Genomic DNA, 22,622 nt, shown 5'->3' on the forward strand with positions numbered 1-22,622 from the left:
CCGAGGCACCATGCTTTACCTAAATTGATTGACTTCACTCTAGTCTCCTTGAGATAGGTCAATCAAGCAGGATGCCACACCCAATTCCAGTTCTGCGAGCGCATTTACTGGAGTTTGCGAATCAAGCAGCAGAAAGGCATGAAAGTGCTGCTCATAGGAAAGAAGTTAGAGTCTTCAACTTCAAAAGACTTATTGAAGAAAAAACTCTTTTATCCATTGTGAACTGTAGTGGAACTTGAAATGAGCAGCACTGTTCAATGCTTAGTCGTTGAGGTACGAGAAGATGAACCCAGTTCATCTAAACTACAGCCCCAAGGCCGTCTTGAGCAACAATAGAAGTAAATATGGCCCCAAGGCCGTCACTAGCCTATTTGGATCAAGCCATGGCCCCAAGGTCGTCTCACGCCATATTTTTCTGAGCTACGGCCCCAAGGCTGTCAAGAGCTAGTAATCACATGATATTTAAGGCAATCTCATATCCAATCAGGGTAGTTTGAACCCTTGTTGCATGGATTTCCAGATCGGGGCACGAAGCGAATAAGGACGACTCCCACCCTTGAGTCACTCAGCTCTGAAGAATGAGCTGATGTGATGGAAGTCAGTCAAGATGGTGATCGTCCCGAAGAACCGATGGCGTGCGTTAACAAAACCCTAAACCTTATCTTACACAGACTTAAAGAGTTAGAAAATGGTATCTTCACATCAGGGAGAAAATTCTCCTCTTGAACCTCAGTTTGAAGAAGAAGAGCAAAGACCCCCACTTCCTCTTATTGCTCAAACTTCACAACCTCTAATTTCATTAGTCATTCCTGATGGTCAACCCAATGTAGCCTCTCAAGCTATTGCCCCAGCGGTTGCCCAGTACGATATTCAAAAGATGATCAATCGAAGCATTCAGGGATTACAACAAAATCCCATGAAAAAGCCCACTACAAGAAGCCTTACTCGGCCTTCATTGATCAAGTTCATTTTTCCTTGGGTTACCAAAAAGGAAGATTGCCTATCTTTAATGGCACCGGCTCACCCCAACAACATGTGGCACACTTCGTATCAGCATGTCAAGAGTCAGCTTCCGATCCCAGACTGCTTCTTAGACAGTTTGTGGAAACACTAGCCGGACGTGCCTTTAAATGATATGGGTGTTTACCTTCGAATTTTGTTCACTCCTGGGAAGAGATGGAACAACTATTCTACAAACGCTTTTATGAAGTTGAGGGAGAAGTTCAATCCATAAAACTCCTCACCATGTCTCAAAGGGTAAACGAACCAGTAAACGAATACATCTAAAGATGGAGGGATCTCGTGGTGTACTAGAGTAAACCCATGCTTGAGATCGATGTTGTGCAAACATGTATTAGGAGCATGAAGAAGGAAATATCCCTTCATGTCGAAGCTTTTAATCCCACCACTTTCTCAAACATGATTTCTAAGGCAGTGAAAATTGAGAGCTTACTTAGGCACCATGGTGGAACTCAAGCTCAGACCTCGGGGGGAGGTCAAAGTCGAAACTTCATTAATAGTCGATCTAACCCTCACACTGGTCAACAAAGAGATACAGTTAGTGCAACAGTTACCGCCACACCCATTCTTTCCAAACCTCATATTGCCAATGCACCTCTCAAGACATTGGATACTTCGTGGGGAATATTACCATTTAGGGGTCAAGGGGAACCCCAACTACGACAGTTCCAACCTCAGGCCTATAACAGAGTGCCTCCACCACCAAACCTGTACTAGCCTAATTACTTTGAACAAAGGTTGAACAAGCAATATAGCTTTAACAAAGCCTGGGTGCCAGTTCTCTTGAAAATGCTATTGGAACCATAGTTAGCAAGTCGGGGACTGTCAATAAATCGGCTCACCATAAAATCGAAAACAAATCGTTTTTATTTTAAAAAATCGGGTAAAAAATACGGATCGGAAAAAATACTTCATATAAAGATATCACAAATATATCAGATCAGGCTCAAAAAATTGGAGTAATAAAATCAAATAAATTTATAATATTATAAATTTTGAAAATCTAAAAAATAAAAATTATGTCAAAGCCATCAATAACTAATTCATCCATAAAAACTTGGGTAAGCTTTCTATGCTTCCCTTACAACATAAAACTTATATACTTCCCCATATCCAGCCGTCCATTCTGAATGAAGGGCTAAGATTGCCCCAATTACAATGTCACGTCTCTACACTATTTTATTTTTAATTTATTTTATATAAACTATTTTGACACCAAATTTTTGACGTTCAATCCTCTATTAAACTTGCACTGGCAAAAAATATAAACAAATATATTTCAAATAAAATAAAATTATGAAAATACTCCTGAAATATTCAAGGGGTGTTTTGGTCATTATATTTTATTGAAAATTTATTTTTAATATTTTTTATAGGTGAGCCCCAATGAGAAGATGACAATATCAAATTTCATATTCATACAATTTGTATAAAAAAAAACTAAACTAAAATACTTTGAGATCTCGGATCTATGATCAAACGATGAGTGGCTCTCTTGATCAAATTTGGATAGCTGGATGGTAGGGGAAGCATAGATCTTCTATGTTGTAGGGGAAGTATAGAAACATTTTCCTAAAAACTTATTAGACTAATATAATTAAGTCAATTAATTTAGATGCCTCATGACTCTCATCCAATCCTCCAATATTAAATATATAAATAACTAGTATATACCAAAAAAAATGTACCATATAAATCTATGCATTAAATACTTTAAGAAACATCACACCTACTTATTACATACCAAAAACAAATATACTATGTAAATATATTCATTAAATACTTTAACTACGGTATGGTGACAAATATACTATATAAATTAATTCTTTAATTACTTAAACATCATACCTACTTAACAGAACAAAAAAAAATACACGATTTTTGTTTTCTCATGACAATGATGTAACTATAGTATGGTGACTATGGTCACTCCATAACTATCGTTAAAGTTTTATAAATTTCTTTAATTGAATAGTGGCTCGTGGAAGTTTGGGTTTCACACCTCTGTATTTACGATTTAGAGAAAGAAGAGGAATAAGGAAGATGGAAGGAAGAGAAGAAAATAGTCCTGGGCTCATAACGGGTTTATAGAGAGAGAAGAAGGAAGAAGGAAGAGGTCATCGGCTTCACAAACTCTAATGGAAAAAGCCCTAACTAATTTTACTGATTTTTAGAGAGAGAAAAGGATGCTTAAAGATGCTAAATGAAGATGGAAGATGCACTAAATATGCTCAAGAAATGGTAAAAAATGATCAAGTTATCAAGGTTACACTCAAAATGGGTATTCAAGCATTAAATCAAACACGAAGTGTGCAAAGTAGAGACATGAATAAATGAAGGAAAAAGGAACCATAACAAGCATCAAAAGGAAAGAAGGAAGCAAGAGATGGTTCCCAAGAATATTCTTTTGAGGATCACTTTTTCTCACTAAAGAAGGGTCCCTATCACTTTCTCTCTCTAGAAGAACAAAAGAGATGAGGAAGAATGGGTGACCACGCACCCCCCATTCACCCTTATAAGCTCGGACAGACTCCCCCTCACAAAAAATGCTCAGGCCCGTGCCTAGGCATGGGCCCGTCTCTCTTCCTCTCTCATTATTTTGTTTCTCTCTCTCTCACCCACCTAAACGCATGGACCAGTGTCTTCATCCTCTTGTCTCTCGTTCGCCTAAATGCACGGACCCGTGCCTAGAACGGGTTCGTCACTCCCTATCTCCATCTTCCTCTCTCTCACCAATGATACACAGACCCGCGCCATAGGCGGGTCCGTCACATTCCCCTCACTCTCCATTGCTCTCGTACATGCAGTGCACCGACGCGCACCATAGGCGGGTTCGTCACTTACTTTTCTCTCGTGCATATAAAAGACGTGGACCCGCACCCAAGGCGGGTCTACTCATCCTCATTTTCCTTTTCTCCCACTTCATCTTCTCTCATTTGTCTCTAACCTACACGAGTCCACGGTTAGTGGTGAGCTCAAACACACACTCGTGCACATTAAAACAAGGTCATCAAAGGGGCTATGCTCCTTGTTCTACCTACACACACTAACCCCCCAGTGGGTAATCTTGAGCTATGTGAAGCCCATGAACTCTGAGCTCAACAACCCCTTTTCAAACGCTCTCAGTTCAAACCATTAACCTGTTAACCCAATAAAACCCTGGGTTCAATCTAATGAGTTTTGATGGGCTCTCAGGATGTTTTTATCTTTAATGTGCTAATCCCTGGCATAAACACATCCTTAAAATGTCTCATCCCCCATGGGGATACATTGAGATTTTTTGCAAGAATATTCTTGTCCCTAGCATTACCATAAAAGACCATGGGAGTCCCAATCACCCCATCAACTGGATCTATCATCCCCATTAGTCAGAAAATACCTTTTCCATTGAAATTCCATTCATCAGCTCAAACATTACCATAAACCATCCTAAAAACCCCTTTTACTTGGGCTTCTTCTAAAAACTCCGTTATTCCCATGGAGCCATACCAAACATATCCTACTCATTTGAGCCTTCATAAGACCCTATGAGTAATATCATACTTGAAGAGTCATAGGGACCCTCGACAGTCCATTATCTTGATCACTACCCTTGCCCAGTAGGGTCCATCACCCCCAGTGGTCTGTCACTCTATTGGTCTATGATCCCCAGTGATGGGTCATCATCCCCAGTAGTGCAAATACACTGTAACCATTGTATGAAACATGCTATACCTTCATAACCCAAAGGAGCCTTTCAGCCCCCAAGGAGGTAACTATTTCTCTACCCTGAAGAGACATATTATCCCCAGGGAGTTTTCATGCACCAATTATTTCATGGTCCACCTAAAACCTCTATATTCTCAACAAGCATGAGTCATTCATCACCTAGCAAAACCCAAAACATCTCCAGTGGTGTTCATCCCTATAATAAAACCCTCACCCATGGTATGCATTACCCGAGTGAGCTTTGTACAATTATAACCCCTCCATCCTATTCATCATCAAGGAGGAGGCTTTCTCTCTCGTAAAGATGGACACGATGTTGTGGGTAAAAGCATACAAAAAAAAAAAAGCCGGGCATGATGAGCATTTGATGATGGTTGTCATGAGTAAAAGTGAGAGCTTCAGGTTGACATAGCCACAACGCTATGGGTAAGATTGCCAAAAATAAAAATTGGGCATGGTGAAAACCCGAAAGGGCATCATGAGTAAAAATGAAAGACGGGAGTAGCCATAAAGCCACAAGTAACAGTGTTTTAAAAATAGAAAATTGGGCATGGGGAAAACCCGTAAGGGTGCCATGAGTAAAAATAGAAATAAAAAGGTGGACGTGACCTCGAAGTCATAGGTAAAAAAGCCTCAATAAAAGAGGAAGTTGGTGAAAACCGTTATGTGGCACCACTTTTATATAGTTTAAGTGAAAACCCGAAAGGGCGCTGCTTGGACTAATAAATAGGTTGATGCAGCATTCGACCAAGGCGACTTCAGCCAATTACAGAAAAAGCTTGGTGGTTTAAGAATCAATACCCCTTTAGGGGTACCTTACTATCAAGACTAAAAAGAGCTTAAGAAAATTCAGCAACTCGGGTCAGCCTTGTTGAAGGGCCCCTGAAGATCAGAAGAATTATCAAGATGAAAAGTCAGGATAGTCATTTGTTGAAGAGATTCTCCAATCCAAGATGTCAACCAAAAATAGGAAGAACATGTTGACAATTTGAGATTGAAGTTCTTATAAGGCAATTGATTGCCTAGCCTGGATCGATACCCTGGTTCCAAGGGTAACTATCTTATTAAGGTTCCCATCTACTAACAGACTTAGACTTTCAGGATGGCCACTAAAAATGCCTCGACTAAGCCCCAGTATGATTGGATTTCAAGCCCCAAGGAGACCGTCTTACGAAGGCTCCAGTTGCCGATAGGTTTAGAATTTCAGGATGACCATCAAAAAGCCCCTAACTAGGACCGCTATACTGGGTGCAAGCCCCCTAAAGAGACACCCTCTGTTCCATCAGTTCAAGTCTTGATGAAGCAGTTCATGCACCCCATTAATGGCTCCCTCGATTATCTATCTAAACCAAAATAGACAGATCAAAGGTTCAATGGAAAAGGGGAAAGAAGCCCTTAAACAAGGCCCCCCGCCGCTAGCCTTTTAAATAAAAAGATGACAGATTGGGAAGGAAGTCTCCAAGCAAGACTCCCGACTGCCAGACACATTTGTATTCTAAAAATGTTGGGTTCATCAAGCCCTTAAGCAAGGCCCCCAGTTGTTGGAATAAAAAATGCTACTGGATCGGGATCAAGCCCTAAAGGCACCCACCATTTAGCTCATTTGGAAGTATTGTTTAGTTGGGAAGGAAGGCATTAAGCAAGGCATCCGGTTAGCATGCTCCCGCAGAAAAGGGACTTTAGTAGTATTGGGTTTATTAAGCCCTTAAAAGGCCCCTAATCATTAGAATCTACTTCGGTCATCCCTCTAGGAAGAAGCTTGGGATAGTATCTCCCTCAAGGATCGTGTTGATGCCGATGATCGAGAAGAAAAAGATTGTTGAGAGACAATAAAAGTGCCTCAGTAAGGATTCAAAAGATTAACTTTGGCGAGGTTTTGTTCCGAATGTTACACGTCTCGCTTCTCTAGAAGAGTAGCATTCGGCGGGCCAAGTTGTTAACGTCATTTTTTACATACTTGTATCCCTGGGGCAAAAAAGGATAGAGCCGATTGTAACTTGGTCCCGCTGGTTTTCAAGACGCCGACAGACCATGAGAACACTATAACAATAAGCATAATATTGGGAGACCTTTGAAGAAGTGTCAGAATCAACTCAAATTTCATGAGAGGGTAGTTATGAATATCCTAAGGATACCTGTAAAGTTTTGTCACGTTTTGATAAGTTTTGAGATGATTAAGAAGAAACTCAGTTTTCAAATCCAGTTCCTTTCAAGCTGAAAATAGACCCTATAACTATAATCCCATTTTATGAGTCTCAAAATAGTATCAGACTACCACCCTCTGATCCAAAACATTGAGAAAACCCCAGGTTCCAATTTTCAGCTCAATCGGACCCTTCAGGACTATTATGGACCTAACTTACCATAAAAGGGTGGGTTTTACACTATTGTGGTACAGCCTCAGTGAACCAGTTTCCATTTATAGGAACTGTGTTTCTCATTTCGAGATGAACTTCAAATGCTCATAACTTGACATATGGCACGCGCTATAGTGGCCTGAAACGATAGAATTCTTATAAAGAAGATGGGCTTGAAGCATGAAAATTCAGCTTTTAAAAATAACATTTAATTCTCTGAGAAGCCATAGCTCAAGATCCTGATATCGAATCATTGCAAGTATGAGTCCATTGCGACCGTGCTTTGAAGAGCTACAATTTTATATAATTTTTGTGAACAATCAGAGGAAGAATGACAACAAAATTTGAAGTCAAAGATGGCATACTTTTCCAGTCGTTTGAATCCCATTTTCCGGCAACTTCCGAAAATTGGAGCGTGCTCAAATGGAGATCAAAATTGATGAAATTATCACAAAATAATCATAGTATCCTATTCAATATGTGATCAAAATAAACATTCAGAACGTCATGGATCGTGCAGGATTGGTAGTCGAAGAATCACAAGTTTATGACACATGGCCGGATTTTGGGTTTTTCTTTAAAAATCCTTTTCAAGACGATCAAAGCGTATCAAAACATGCGTAATGGTTCAAGCATCAATTCTACAATGTTTGATCGCTCGAATTTCCACTATAAATGTCTGAAAAAGCTCTTGAGGCCTAAGCAATGGCAAGAGGCCCCCCCTGGAGGGATGATTTTTTCATTTGTTGAAAGTGGTGAAGGGTATTTTGGTTATTTGGTCCAAAAAGGGATTAATATTTTAATTCATAAAATGTGTATATTTTGACAATTTTGGTTGTTTTAGAGAAATCCACCCTTGTTTTGGGGTTGCTTAAGTCATTTGTAATTGAGATTTTGGAAGCTCTTGGTAATTCTTGAATTCTCTGTTGAAGGCTTGAAATTCTTGTGATTTAGGCTTGTTATTATGCTTTGCTTTCAAATTCAAGACTCAAAAGGGGAGGAGAGAGAAACATTTTCTAGAGAGACAAAATACCCATAGGAATCCTTCACTCCCTAGAACCCCAAAATTCCCATTCCCTTAGGATTCCCAACTCGCAATCCCATACACCCTAGAACTTCTAGCTTCCATACAACTTACCCTTAGCTCGCAATACTACTCCATACACCCTACACCCTACCTTAACTAGCCTACACCCTACCCTATTCCATACACCATAGTACTTCATACACCATAGTACACCATACCATTTAGTTATTCTATACCCTACCCCATACCATACACCATACCCTAACACAATCCACTTAAGCGATACACTTAGACTTTGGACCCTAACCAAGACCCATAGAGACCAAGACCTTTCTCTCTCATGTGCATGCAAAGGGATTGATGAAGGGGCAACTAGGTTCAAGTCCATTTCTAGAATAGTTATATTCTTTCTTTTAGAGACGCAATTTTGCTGAGGGTTGTATGTAGTAGTTAATTGGTATTTAATTCCATTCTCCCTTCAAAATTCTTGAAAAATATTTGAGGTGTATTCTCCAGTTCTATTCTTCCTCAAAACTTCTAGGCAATTCTCCCTTTTCCTTCCAACATATGGCCTTAAACTATTTAAAAATCTCAAATACTTTTGATTTTTCTCTTTAGAAATAAATTCATGTTTGTTTACTAAAATTGTCAAAAAAAGTTAGAAAATACTTGTTATTTCCATTTGACAATACTCCAAATGATCCAACTACATAAGAAGGCACACGTGCAAGGGCTTAGATGTTATCCATGAATATCCAATTGGAAAACTGCTCCTATGCTGCCTTCACAATATTTGTCATTCACAAATTTTATTTGACTGATCTATTATGGATAATCCTTTCACCGCATGAGCCTTCAATAACAATATCAAACAATTAAAATTAAGATGTCCGAAAAGCAAATGCCATAACTAAGATTTATTTTTATTATCGAATTAAAACACTCCATCGAATCAAATTTAATATTCAAAGTGAATAATCTATTCCTGAACCTCTCTACTCTTGCAATCAGTGTATTATTTTTATCTTCTATTGTGTGAGCGAGGTCTTTCAAATGAATGTTATAGCCTTCTTCCAAAAGTTGACCCACGCTCAATATATTGTTTCTCAATACAAGAACATAATAAACAACAAGAATATATGGATGATCCACTTTTTTTAGTTGTATTAAAATAGTTTCTTTTCCTTTTCCTTAGGTCTTTGAGAAATCTCCTTTTAGGGACTCACTTAGTTCTACGAACATTTCTCTTGTTCCACACATGTGATTACTTGCACTTGTGTCCAAATAACAACTATTATTTTGGCTTCTCTCATCCTATTTTTAAGCTAATAACAAAGTCGGCACATTGTCATCATTTCTTTCAATAATATTTATTTGATCTCCATTTTATTGTCTAATGTTGTTTTTAATAATGTGCACATATCTATATATTTCATCTGTCTTTTATTATAAACCCCTTTAGGGTTTCGTTTTTGTTAATCGAAATTGGCTACAAATTCCATCTCTCTTTTTATCTCTCTACCATCTGTACTTCCGCAAAACCTATCATGGTATCAGAGGCGAGGCATTGCTTGTGTAACTTATTCACTGATTCGTCCATTGCTGCTCACATATGGTCGCAGTTTTTTTGTGAAGGTCAGTAATGGATCGATTTTTTCTTTTGCTTCTTTATAAGCTCTAAAAGTATAGAGAGAGAAACCAGTTCCCTTGCACCCTACCTTTGAACCATCTTTCGCACCCTCGCCTCATGTCTCAATTGCCTCTCGTTTTGTTTTTTTTTTCACTCTTGTTTGTCTTTTTGCAAGTAAACTCCTTTGTCTCTTTCCTCAATTTGTTTTTGGTGAGCGCACATGAGATGTTGAAACCACGGTAGAGACCAGCAATGCCAACTGATTTGAGGGTATTCTTGTACACAGCAATACCAGGCCATTGAATTGCCTTTTCCCACGGGTCTTCGACAGCTCCACCAGAAGCCAAGTTGTCCGCCAACCATTTCTAGTAGCCATTTCTGTCCTTTTTAAAGTTGAAGAGTCTCTTGAAATTCTCGTTATTTTTATTTGTTCCTTTCATTTCTTTTGATTCGAGCATCATTGGAATGTGATCGGTCCACTATTGCTACTGCTTCCCTCAACCCACTTAATCTTTTGCTTCTCTCTCCTGCCATATAATCCAAGAATAATACAAAGAGTGCTATTATTTATGTGTCTTAAAGGAAAGAATTACGGCTTGTGGCCTCTCCAGATGCCACGCTTTTTTATAGGAAGAAAGTTATAGGGCTATGTTGATGGTTATATTCCCCAACCTACCGATGAGTGGGCGCAATGATTGGTTTGCTATCGATAGTTGCACTGTTACATGGATCATAAATTTCGTTGAGCACAAAATTGGGATCAACCTCACATATCAACCTAATGCCAAAGCTATGTGGGTTTATTTGAAGAAGATTTACTCTCAAACAAATACAGGTTGTCTCTATGCACTCGAAACAGAAAGCATAAAAACACACCAAGGGGATTCCTCTGTCCAAGACTATTTCAATTCCCTATCGAGCATATGGAATGAGATGGACTCGATGAAGACAGAGTCACCTAACGAGGCAGTTACTAAAGCAAGAAACTAGACTCATTAATTCCAATTTCTAATGGGGTTGCGATCAGTATGAGAGCATCCACTCTTCATTGCACTCTCGCTACATCACTAGATGATGCCCTCTCAGATTTCCTTGCTGAGGAAACTCGCTTAGGTTCTCTTAGGATTTGCAAATCCAATTCATCAGACATCATTGATATGGCTTTGGCTCTACCAAATGACTCTAACAAGATTTCAACTTTAGCCAAGTACAATGCAACATATGCAGACAAAAAGGACACATAGCTACAAATTGCGAAAAGCAGTTTTTTTTTTACAATTATTGCAAAACATCTGGCCATGTAATTGCCGAGTGTCACATGTGTGGAAAGGCTTCTACAAGTGGTTCTCCTCAATTGGCTACATTGGCCTCTATTCCTAGTTCAATTGCCATGGAGGATGTTGTTTCTACTGATTCCCACTCTTCTTCTACACCTACATCATCTACAGTTCCTCCACTCATTCTAGGTTTTCCCTCTATTGACTCAAATACACTTCAGCAACTTGCTCATGCCTTAGCTGGCTTGGGCTTATCAGGTAATTCAAATACTCTTTCAAACACTTGGATCATAGACTTAGGAGCATCTAACCATTTGACAGGACAAATTTCTCAATTATCCTCTGTGACACCTTATTTAGGTAAAATGACATATTTTACTGATAATGGATCTCCTCTTCATGTTACCCACTCTGGTAAAATCACTATTCTTGGTCCATCTAGTAGTTCCTTGTTACTTATGGATGTCCATGATGTTCCCAACCTTCCTCTTAATTTGATATCTGTTGGGCAATTAGTTGACAATAAGTGTCTAGTCTCATTTTCTAATAAAGGTTGTGTGGTGCAGGATCAAGCAACAGGGAAGGTGATTGGGAAAGGCATTAAGAAGGGTTGGCTCTTCACAATTAACTTCAACGAGGCTCTTTCTCACCTTTTACATGCCCTACATGTTTGCCACATTTCTCCTGCTTCTCATGAAATAAGCCAATCAAATTCTTTCTGGTATGTTTGACACTGTATGTTAGGTCATCCACACTCTAAAAAAATGTTATCTATTTTGAATTCTAGACTTTTACCTATTGTCTTTTCAAATAAAAAAGTCAATAAAGATATTTTATGTGAGAGTTGTAAGTTGGCAAAACACTTGGCTTTGCTTTTCCCCCATAGTAATAATAAAAGTACCAGCCCTTTTTCTTTAGTGCACTCTGATGTGTGGGGATCTGCTCATGTTTCTTCGATTAGTAGTTTTTCTTATTATGCGACATTTATTGATTTTCTTCTAAATACATATGGGTTTATTTTCTCAAACATAAATCAAGTATGTTTAGTGTCTTTAAGTACTTCCATAGTATGATTAAAAACCAATTTGCGAAAAATATTAAAGTCTTTAGGTTCGATTCAGCGGGGAGTACCTATCCAATGAATTTCATGTATATCTTCATATAAATGACATTATTCATCAACGTTCATGCCCTCATACCCCTAAATAAAATGGAGTTGCCGAAAGAAAACATCGGCATATCCTTGAAACTGCTCGCTCTCTTCTTATAAGCACTCATTCTCCAAAGAATATGTGGGCTAAAACAATCTCCATTGTTGTGTATCTTGTTAATCTTCTTCATACTCCTGTTTTGCACAATGTTTCACCTTTTCATAATCTTTTTCAAAAATCCCTTGAGTACTCACACTTACGTGTGTTTGGGTGCACTTGTCTTGTTCTTCTTCCCTCTCTTGCACGGGATAAACTCTCACCTAAATCTGTCAAGTGCATGTTTGTGGGTTATACAACCAATTAAAAGGGGTATCACTGCTTTGATCATACTATTAATCGTGTGAGAATCTCGTGATATGTTACCCTTTTTTGAAAATATACCTTTTCATCAACACCATTTACACCCTACTACACCCACACATGCACCTGGGTTTTCAATCCTCCCTGGATTCGACATTCCTAATTCACAAGGTAGCAATTCCAATGAGCTAGCCCTTCCTAGTGTTGATCATATATGACCTATAATTGTTGATCGGGCTATTGACTTTCAACAACTTCGGTGGTCTCTTCGTAAGTCTTTTCCTCCTAATCGTCTAAACTTGCCAGTGGTCAGCTCATCCCATACATGTTTTTCAATAACAACTACCAACCCTTCTTTTCATGAACCATCCTCTTATTCTCAGGCATCTAAACTCTAATATTGGTGCATTGCGATGAATGGAAAATTGCAACTTTAGAGGGGAACCACACTTGGGATTTAGTTCTGTTGACTACTAACAAACATTCCAATGATAGTAAATGGGTTTATAAGGTTAAGTTACAAGCTGATGGCTTGTACTCTCTCCTATTTTGTTTCTAGCAAAATAAGTACATGATCTTAGTGGGATCCAACTTTTGGGATTCATGTTTCCGCATTTAAGAGGGTTCTTAAATCCTAACACTATAGACTTTTCTAAAATGATTCACATGTCCCAAAAACTCCTTCCAGAGCACTCCACATTTTTTTTTATTTTTATTTTTTATTTTTGACAAATTTGTTACGTTTACACTTCCGACAAAAGAAAAAGGTATATTCGATTGGTAGGTAACTACTAAAACAAAATGTCACCAATATATCATTGAAAGAAGATATGTATATTTCGTTGATATACAAAATATAGTACAAGCGAAGAAAAAGGAAATGGAACAAAGAATATTTCAAGACAAAAAAAAAAGGCATGCTATGCCACAATACAACAGTGAGAACACATAGTGGACATAAGTTATGGTTAATTAAACTAGACTGCCCTTTGCACAAAGCTATAGCAAAACACTCAGGCCTTCTCTTTGTCTCTTCCCAAGGGCATGTTTGGTTTGCAAGAAATCTCTCTCCCACGTTCCTAGGCTTCTTTCTTTGTATATCAACGGGTATGAAAGCACATGAGGTTGATGCTTCTATAAAAGATATGGGGGAAACTGGCATCATACCTCGGGTGGTATTGTTGAATATGATGATGCAAATTAATAGGAATATATGTATAAAAGATATGGGGGAAACAGGCTTCATACCTCGGGTGGTATTGTTGAATATGATGATGCAAATTAATAGGAATATATGGGTAGTTATCTCTACATGTATGGGCAGTTATATCTCTCTCTCCACGTAGATAAGTACATAGATAGTGGTGTATGGGCAGTTTGTTAAAGATGATAAAAAAAGTGGATGTAATCGGTAGTTATCTGGGCAATGGGTAGTTATCTAGGTAGTGGGCATTTGTGCTGTACTTGCCTATATATTTGGGCTCCTTGAATTGACATGTGTGTATGGTTGTGTGCCGAAAAATGTAGTGTACGAGGAAAAATGTACTGTGTACGTATGTTAAAAGTTGAGTAAACTTGAGTTTTGTGTTTAAAAAAATCAATAGTGGTATCATTGTTTTTAAAATGTAAACAATGTTTGGGACTTGATAAAAAAGAAGAAGGCGATTTTGAAAAATAAAAAAATTATTTTGATTAAAATGTTAGGTGATTTGCAATAAAAATTAAAAAAGGGAATTTTTTTTTTCTTAAATGAGATCTTCTTGGAAGAAGAAGATGGAGATTTTAAAAATGGGAAACAAAATTGGAGAGCTCTTGAAGTCGAGTTTTTGCAAAGGTTTTCATAAAATGAGATTAAAAAAAAAAAGTTTCGAAAGGAGGACATGAGTAGTCCTCATGGGAAATCAATGCTTATGTAAGCATAAGAAAAATGAAAATTGTTTTGTTTTAGGAAAGAAGAAAAGTAGGACACTGCAGTCTTGGTATGTCGTGCCATGGAAAGGCATAATGGAAAATCTATGCCTAGTGTAGGCATAGGAAAAATGATTTTTGAAAAAATGAAAATAGGATATTGCAGTCCTAGTTTGTCGTGCCATGGAAAGGTATGATGGGAAATCCATGCTTGGTATAGGCATAGAAAAAATGATTTTTGAAAAAGGAAAATGATTTTTGAAAAAGGAAAATAGGACATTGAAGTCCTAGTTTGTCATGCCATGAAAAGGCATGATGATGCTGTGAAAAGACATGAGGATGCCTAATGAGAAAGCATAAAAAATAAATTGTGTTTAGAAAAATAGGATATTGAAGTCCTAGTTTGTCATGTCATGAAAAGACATGATGATGCCATGAGAAGGCATAAAACATGATGGTACCTGATAAGGCATAAAAAAAAGGAATGTTTTTTTTTTAATACAATAAAACAAGAAAAAAAAAGTAGAAGCAAAAACAAGAAGCAGCAAGAAGTAAGTAGAAGAAGAAGAAGAAGCAAAAGCATGAAGCAACAAAACACAAGTAGAAGAAGAAGAAGAAGCAAAAAAAAGGTAGAAAAAAGAAGCAAGAAGCAGAAGAAGTAAGAAGAAACAAGAAGCAAGAAGAAAAAATTTAAAAGAAGAAATTTTGCATTAAAAGAAAAAGATAAAATTTTGCATCAAAGGGGAGTGTTGAAGTTGATGATGCAAAATAATAAGAATATATGGGTAGTTATTTCTACGTGTATGGGTAGTTATATCTCTCTCTCAATGTACATAAATACATAGATAGTAGTGTATGGGCGGTTTGTTAAAGATGATGAAAAAAGTGGATGTAAGGGGTAGTTATCTAGGTAGTGGGCAGTTGTGTTGTACTCGCCTATATATTTGGGCTCCTTGAATTGAAATATGTGTGGTTGTGCGTGGAAAAATGCAGTATGTGCGTATGGAAAAAGTTGAGCAAACTTGAGTTTTGTGTTTCTCTCCAAGAAAGAAAGTATTTGTGTTTATCTCTCCATGAATACGTGAGTATATGTTCTTTAAAAATATCAACAGGTATGGTATTCATTTTCCATCCTCTTGGAAATCTCTTCAAGAGAGAGAACATCTACACACGAAATGTACCTTAAGGAAAACGACACAATGCCAAAATCATGGAAACCAACATCTCAACATCTTGAGAATTGCCTTCATCCTCAATCAATTGATGGAATGGATTCAAGTCAAATCACATCACTATTTGAGGGAGCCAGTCACCAATGGAGCTGGTCCCTTGCCCGGGCAGGGTGTCAGGCTTAGTATCGCTCATTGTCTCTCATTCATTGAAAGAATTTGATCTCTTGAATTGAGTCCTCGATCCACCATTTGAGTTCTCCCCCATGAGTTGGGCAATTAGGAGGAGGTGGTGCATCCAACTCACCCTCATTGTTGTGCTCCTTCCATTCTCCTGCAAAAGCAGTAAGTCCCAAGCCATTATAGCACTTGAATTTGGCCAAGAGGCAGCGACCCCAGCTACATATGAGCAACATGTCTGTATTTATAAGCAAGATTGTTTATCGTCACATTTAGCTTCTATGATTCATTTATTCCTCATTATCTCCATCCCCATGCATCGTGTTCGACTGGTAACAACTTCAAGCTCATGCCACCATTGGGCATTAGTAACATCAATTGTAAACATCGATAAGATTATGCCCAAAAAATATGTAATTGTTTTTTGGGGTTACTTTATCGCGTGTTTGGCGCCGCATGTGCCTTTGTCAATTTCCATTTTTGCGCTCATCAGAAATTGCCATTATTGTGTATTGAGCGAAAGTATTTTCTAAATATTTCCACTCATGAAGTGGTGGCGCCTTACATGTACATGCACACTTAAATGGGGTAAAACTGGGCACCCACAGATGCCACAAAAACCAATGTTGACTGTCGAGTCACATGAAAAACCCTGCTAAAAATGCCAAAACGTGTGTTGGAGCAGCGTCCTGATGAGCCATTATTTTAGGCCTGTTTTGATCGATCAAGTTTCGAGAATTGGTCGAACATATCTATGAGAAGAGAAAGATTATGATTTGTTATGGGATGAAGGTTATAAGATGTAAAATGCTGCATCTTGCCTCAGAGTTTCCATCATAGAGAAAGTCTATTATTAAGAGGTATTTAAGTTATTATATATGCGGTTTGATGGCCTTGTATAATAAGTAATAAAGTGGTAACATTTTGAAACGAATGAGAATAGGAACTAATAGAAACCAACACAAGATACGAAACTGTGTAAAGATGAATCATCAATATTGTGAATGAAAATTAAAAACCAGCTTTCTCTGTGTATTATTTGCTTGTGTGTGACATTGCTGGTTTCTTCGATTTATTTGAAGCGTGTAAGATCTGGCTTCGCATATTCATGAATGCCTTTTTTTCTTTTTCTTTTAATTTGTCTGTATGAGGTTAAGAAGTGAACATAAAAACCTCAGAAGGTGCAATGATATTAGATATTGAAGCCCATATGGATGTGCTGACAAGTCTTTTGTGGAATGGTGTTATGTGTAAATACTGGAAAATGTGTTTGATCTATATTTTTAGGAGTGTCCTAGCAGTGTTTTGTGGTATGCAGAGTCACAAATGAGGGTCACCCATGAACAGTAAAGTGGTCCAAGTACTGCCCTTTTTTGTGCCTAAATGGTCAAGGAGGTGGGGACAATGCTTTATTTAGCTAGCGAATGAATATGATATTTTGGAGTTAACATGCTTTATTTAGCTATCCCCACTGCTTTAATGGGTTGTCAATGTAAATTTGCTGCTGTATATGCCTACACTAAACTTCGGTCCAAAATCCTTTGAGAGATGAAAGAGTCCATTTCTAGAACTCGGTTGAGGTAGTGGGATGCTGCAATATGATGTCTTGAGTTTTATCCTTACCAATCTAGTTCAAAACAAAGGCGAGATCTTTCTCCATTTGTAGAAATATTACAAGTCAGACAAAGAAATTGTTTCAAAAGTTGATACACTCATCGAAATTTTGATAAATCAAATTCTAAGCCCGTGGATTGGGGAACAAGAGTTGTTTTCATATTAGCGCATGCGTTCAAGAGCTATCACTGTTTATAAAAAAAAAAAATTGAGATAACAACTTTTCCAGTAGGGGCAAATGAAGTTCCATGGAACAAATATTGGTAATCTGCTACCAAGTTTTCAAAAACCAATGACAAAGCTCTTAAATGGTGATTGGATTTTCTACAAATTTTGAATCAGAGCTTCTATTACTTCACTTTGTGAAAGACTCAAAATTATATGATTTTATGCAAGTGAAAATATGTTGTGCATCCTTTAAAGTATTAGACTTACACTTCAATGACAAACCCAGCCAAGAAGTATAAAAATATAGATAAATTTATTAAATCACTCTTCAAACTATTTAGTATCTTTCTTTTTACCTTTTAATCTAGTTTCAAATAGTCCATTATTCTTTTGATCAAATTTAAAATGGCCCATTAAATAACTTTTCATTATGGGTTCTAAAATTTATCGAATAATTACTACAGTGAAATGTTAAATAGTTCAACTTTTACATGTGATTTGAGGAATTTTTCTAAATGTACGAAACTTTTGAAATTATGGATCTAAACCAAAAGTTTGGAAACTTCAAGAATTGCTTGAAAACATGTACCTGCTTTGCCTAGAGAACTGATTCAAGAAACATTAAACTACTGTACCATCTCTTGTCCAAGAATAGACTGATTCTAGTTCTGCTAAGCTGTAACAAAACTTATCTGAAGTTGAGCAACAACATCTGAGGCTACAAAAATAAGACAGATTTGAAATCATCAGGATATAAAATAATAATGTGCTAAACTGAATGTAACCTAGACGTATTTATGCTCACATACCCTAGTACTTTCAGAAGTCCTGTGTGCGTGCATGCAATTTATTTATGTTTAAGAAAAGAGTGAGAGCAGCACCACCCTGTATACTGGGGTTCTTGAGTAGGTTTATTATACTTTATTTTGAACCCACCTATCTCCTGCATGACTAGAAATTAAAAATTTCATAGATGTAATGTTCAGTTTTTTGTAGTGTTGTTGTTCTCTTAATGAGCATCTTGAGTGTCACCCTCATAACGAGCGTCTTGAGAGTCACCCTCACCGTTCGGCCTAGGAGATGGTTGACGATAAAAGGAAGTGGATGGGCCTGTAACTCCTTCAGTTCCATCATCCAGAGGAGCGGGGGCAGTGGATGGACCTGGATCCCCTTGAGTTCCATCTTTGGGAGGACCTGGCACAGTGGGTGGAGCTAGTGGTGCCTTGTTGAGATTAGATGAGCTCAGTGCATCCAAGGTGGGATGTCCCTCTGCCATTTGTGTTGAACTTGTAGGAGAAGTTCGTGGTCGTTTCTGTGAACCATGCTTTAGAAGACCAGCAAAAAAGCGCAATTCATTGTTCTCAGCAGTGAGCTCGCGTTTGAGTATCCAAACATTTTGCTGCATGAGCAAGTGTAGTATAATCAAGGTGATTGAACAATCGTTAACGTCTTACCATGATTCATTCTAACATAGAACAATCAATGTTATCAAGATAATTAAATCATTGAAGCGAAAGGAAAATATACTTCACCCTATATTATCATAGAAAAGCTACGGTCCTAAATGTTATCACTGCTCTATCAAGTGATGAATTGTTAAGGAGAACCGATGGACATCAACATGACATGATTCAATCAGTAGGCAGCTCTTCATTAAAGTCCATGGATTGATTGATTAGACGGTGACAACAATTTGATCATTGCCTATGGTAGAAAGTATCAGCATCTTATTTACTGAAGAAAAATAGGTGATGGTGTGATATAATACGATGTACCTTGGGAAGCCATTTTCTATTGTGGTCGTCAGTGTCGAATGAATGATGAATGTGATGGAGAGAGTCAGACCCAACATTGAAGGACATGACCTAGTGGCAGGTTCCATTCTCTCCATCAATGTCCATCATTCCACAGTTTTCACTAGATTGTGATCATATAATGGATGATGATTTCCCGTGCTCCAACTCATTGTTATATACTCTTTCCTTTTAAAGAAGATGTCCTAGTACCAATGTATGCACAATGGAATAAAATGGACTCTGGAAAAGTATCATCCAATGCAGTTATCTAGCTAAATGTCCTACTAAAACAGGATGCCAACCCTTTCGTGGGTCATACTATTTCTTTATCACCATCAATTCACAAGACAGTGATTGACCAATGCCCTATATTTGCTCGATGGCAATGTCATGATCTCAATAGATTTATGGTTTTCCGGGAGCCTATTGGATGTAGCATACTTAATCCCAGAAAGGAGAGAGAGCCAAGAAAAGAAACTCACTAGCTCTTTCTTAAGTCGATTAGCCTCGATCTTCGCCTTCATGGCCTCCGATTTTGCCGCCCTTTTCTCTCGTTGTGCCTTGTCAAGACGCTCTTCTAAAGTGGCAAGATCCTTTTGAGCAGCCTCCAGGTTCTTTTGAGCAGCCTCCAGCTCCTCTTGAGCAGCTGAGGCAGCTCCCATTGAGATGGTGGCAGCAGAGGCTGCTTGTGCCAACAAAGTGAAGGCTGCATTTCTCTCTGATGCTATATCTATTCCCTTTGCTCTCTCCAACTCTCCCTCGGGCCTCTTTCCTCTGATAGATTGTTGCAGCATTGTGATCGTGCTTTGTTGTTCACAATATCTTTTGTAGAGATATTTGAAACAGCTCAAGAGCATACGAATGTCCTTATCTAAGCTAATAACGGTACCAATATCATTTTCTTCACTTTGATTCCTTAGTCCTATCAACCCAGGGGCTAAGGCCTGCAAATTTCAATGAGAGATATCAAGATACAAAGAGGACAATATAAAGATCTAAAAGTTAATTGACAGCCAGAAAACATTAAGAAGATAAATCAAAGATTAATTTCATTAAAATTTAAGTATTTAATAGGAAACATTCAACAGGAACAACTTGCTCCAGAAGATCAAATGAAAAAGCCCAGCAGGAACAACATGCTGATGAAGATCAAATGAAAAAGAACCTCAGGGATCCTAGATGGGAGTGGCAACTCCTGCCCTTCCACTGCTACTTTCCCTTCGCTGTTTGAATTTTCACCATTTGAGTCTTGATCATGAGGCGATAACGATAGCTCTCCTATGGTTGCAAGAACAGACTCTGCCGCTTTTAATCCTTCTTGTTCCATATGTTCTTTATGGGTCTGTAATTTAAATATATTGGCTCATAAATTCAAAATTGTAAAATTTATTTCTTAAAGTGGACCAAAAAAACAGAAAGTATTGCATTATATTAGCTGGCATTGCTCCTGAGAAAATTAGCAAAGATGTCACTAAACCGAATAGCCATGAAAACAAAAAAGATCAAAGGAAAAGATAATGCTACGTATAATCCACACAAACCAAAAAAACAGTGATCGAGACTTCCTCAGCAAGAATGAAACTCATTACTTATCTATGAACAACAGGCATGGACACCTCCAATTTTTAATTACCAGTCCAAGAACCACAGGTATGGATACCCCAGTTTGTAAATTACTAGTCCAAGAAAAACAGGCTTGTACACCTCCATTTTTTTTTAAAAAAATTTACAAAAAAAGAAAATCATTTTCTTGAAAGAAATAAAAGCAACAGATTCGACAGCAAATACTTCGATATCTGGTCGATCGAAAAAAATGAGGAAGTGAATTGAATTCCAAAAGGAAATGCATAGAATAGAAAACCCAAAAACCAATCTCAAGGGCGTCTTTCATTTATTGAACAAAATATTGAAGTGAATACCCAAAAGAACATGCATGCAATCAGTAAACCAGAAACTCCATCTCGTGGTTATTAGATAAAGCCAATACCTTCAAAATTCTAAGAGAAATCCATTAACACCTCCTATACAAAGACAACGCCCTGATGACTAAAAATTAATAATATAAAAAAAATTACAATAATCATTGCAACAAAATCATCATTAATTTAAGCAGTTATTTGAACATATTGATAATTAACTGAACAAAATATTGAAGTGAATACCCAAAAGAACATGCATGCAATCAGTAAACCAGAAACCCGGTCTCATGGTTATTAGATAAAGCCAACACCTTCAAAATTCTAAGAGAAAGCCATTAACAGCTCCTATACAAGCCAACTCCCTGATGACTAATAATTAATAATATAAAAAAAATTACAATAATCATTACAACCAAATCATCATTAATTTAAGAAGTTATTTCAACAGATTGATGATTAACTGGAAACACAATACTAAAGCAATTAAAATCCCATTAATCTGAACAAAAAAAAGAGAAATACTTTCAACAAATCACCAAAATTGAGTTCCAAGTTTATCGATAATGCCAGTAGAGAATCAAAGTCTAAATTATATTAAAAATTGTATAAATCGCTCATGCATTTTAAACTCTCAAAGCCACAGGATAAAACAGTAAACAAATACCTCAACATCGATAAAAGAGAAGAAATATAAGAGACAGAAAGTATGAAAAATGAAAATAATGGTTATCAACTGATGCTATCATATATAAATATAACTCCCAAACCACATCATCATGCAATAAAAAATGACAAATAAGAAACCTGTAAACGATGGGTGCAACTTGAAAGACCTAGAACTCTTCTGGTTTCTTGAAGCTCCTTCCTCACTGCTATAACAAAAAGTTATGGAGACCAGACCCATTGCTCTATAATATATATATGTGAGTCTGTGATAGTGACAGATTTCCTAGCCAAAAAAGGAAGAAATTCTCTACAAATAGAAAAAAAAGATTCCCATGAGGCCATATTGCAATACTTGGTCCTGTGTCCAAATAAAGTGTTGGGGGCTCCCAAATGGTCCTTATTCATGTCTCCAAAATCAGTCTCAAAAGTTGATTTGGAGCTCATGTGAATGATATAAAACAACGACTCCGCGGTTGAATATAATGGACTTAGAAGCGGCATTTGAGGGAAACAAAATATAAGCCAGTGTGATGGGACCCGGCCGAGTCCACTCGGACCCGTACTCGGTCGAGTTATTTGGCCTTGGCCATAGAGCCTGAGTACCCTTGAGTCGTGTGTAGAACACGACAAATATAGCCAAACATTCAAAAAAATAAAAAAAATGCAAAAAAT

General features: G+C 37.5%; 1 protein-coding gene across 1 annotated transcript; it reads right to left on the reverse strand.

Annotated features, from left to right (window-relative positions):
- Positions 1 to 18,391: 18,391 nt before the first annotated feature.
- LOC148780041 (uncharacterized) lies at positions 18,392 to 22,318 on the reverse strand. The gene is made up of 4 exons (XM_088848679.1): positions 22,089 to 22,318; positions 20,531 to 20,707; positions 19,848 to 20,309; positions 18,392 to 18,968 (listed from the first exon to the last, which is right to left on the reverse strand). Exons 2-4 carry the CDS (start codon positions 20,690 to 20,692, stop codon positions 18,579 to 18,581), a joined length of 1,014 nt encoding a protein of 337 aa, XP_088704805.1. The 5' UTR covers positions 20,693 to 20,707; positions 22,089 to 22,318; the 3' UTR covers positions 18,392 to 18,578.
- Positions 22,319 to 22,622: the final 304 nt, after the last annotated feature.

This window comes from Amborella trichopoda, chromosome 10 (genome assembly GCF_054954075.1).
Source record: "Amborella trichopoda isolate Santa Cruz 75 chromosome 10, AtrichopodaSantaCruz75HAP2 v2.0, whole genome shotgun sequence".
Classification (NCBI taxonomy): Eukaryota; Viridiplantae; Streptophyta; class Magnoliopsida; order Amborellales; family Amborellaceae; genus Amborella; species Amborella trichopoda.

Coding starts and splice junctions, on each gene's coding strand:
- LOC148780041 (XM_088848679.1), bottom strand. CDS start 20,692: ATGGAACAAGAAGGATTAAAAGCGGCAGAGTCTGTTCTTGCAACCATA. Junction 20,310..20,530: donor TCCCATCTAGGATCCCTGAG/GTTCTTTTTCAT, acceptor TGAAATTTGCAG/GCCTTAGCCCCTGGGTTGAT. Junction 18,969..19,847: donor ATCGACTTAAGAAAGAGCTA/GTGAGTTTCTTT, acceptor TTGCTCATGCAG/CAAAATGTTTGGATACTCAA.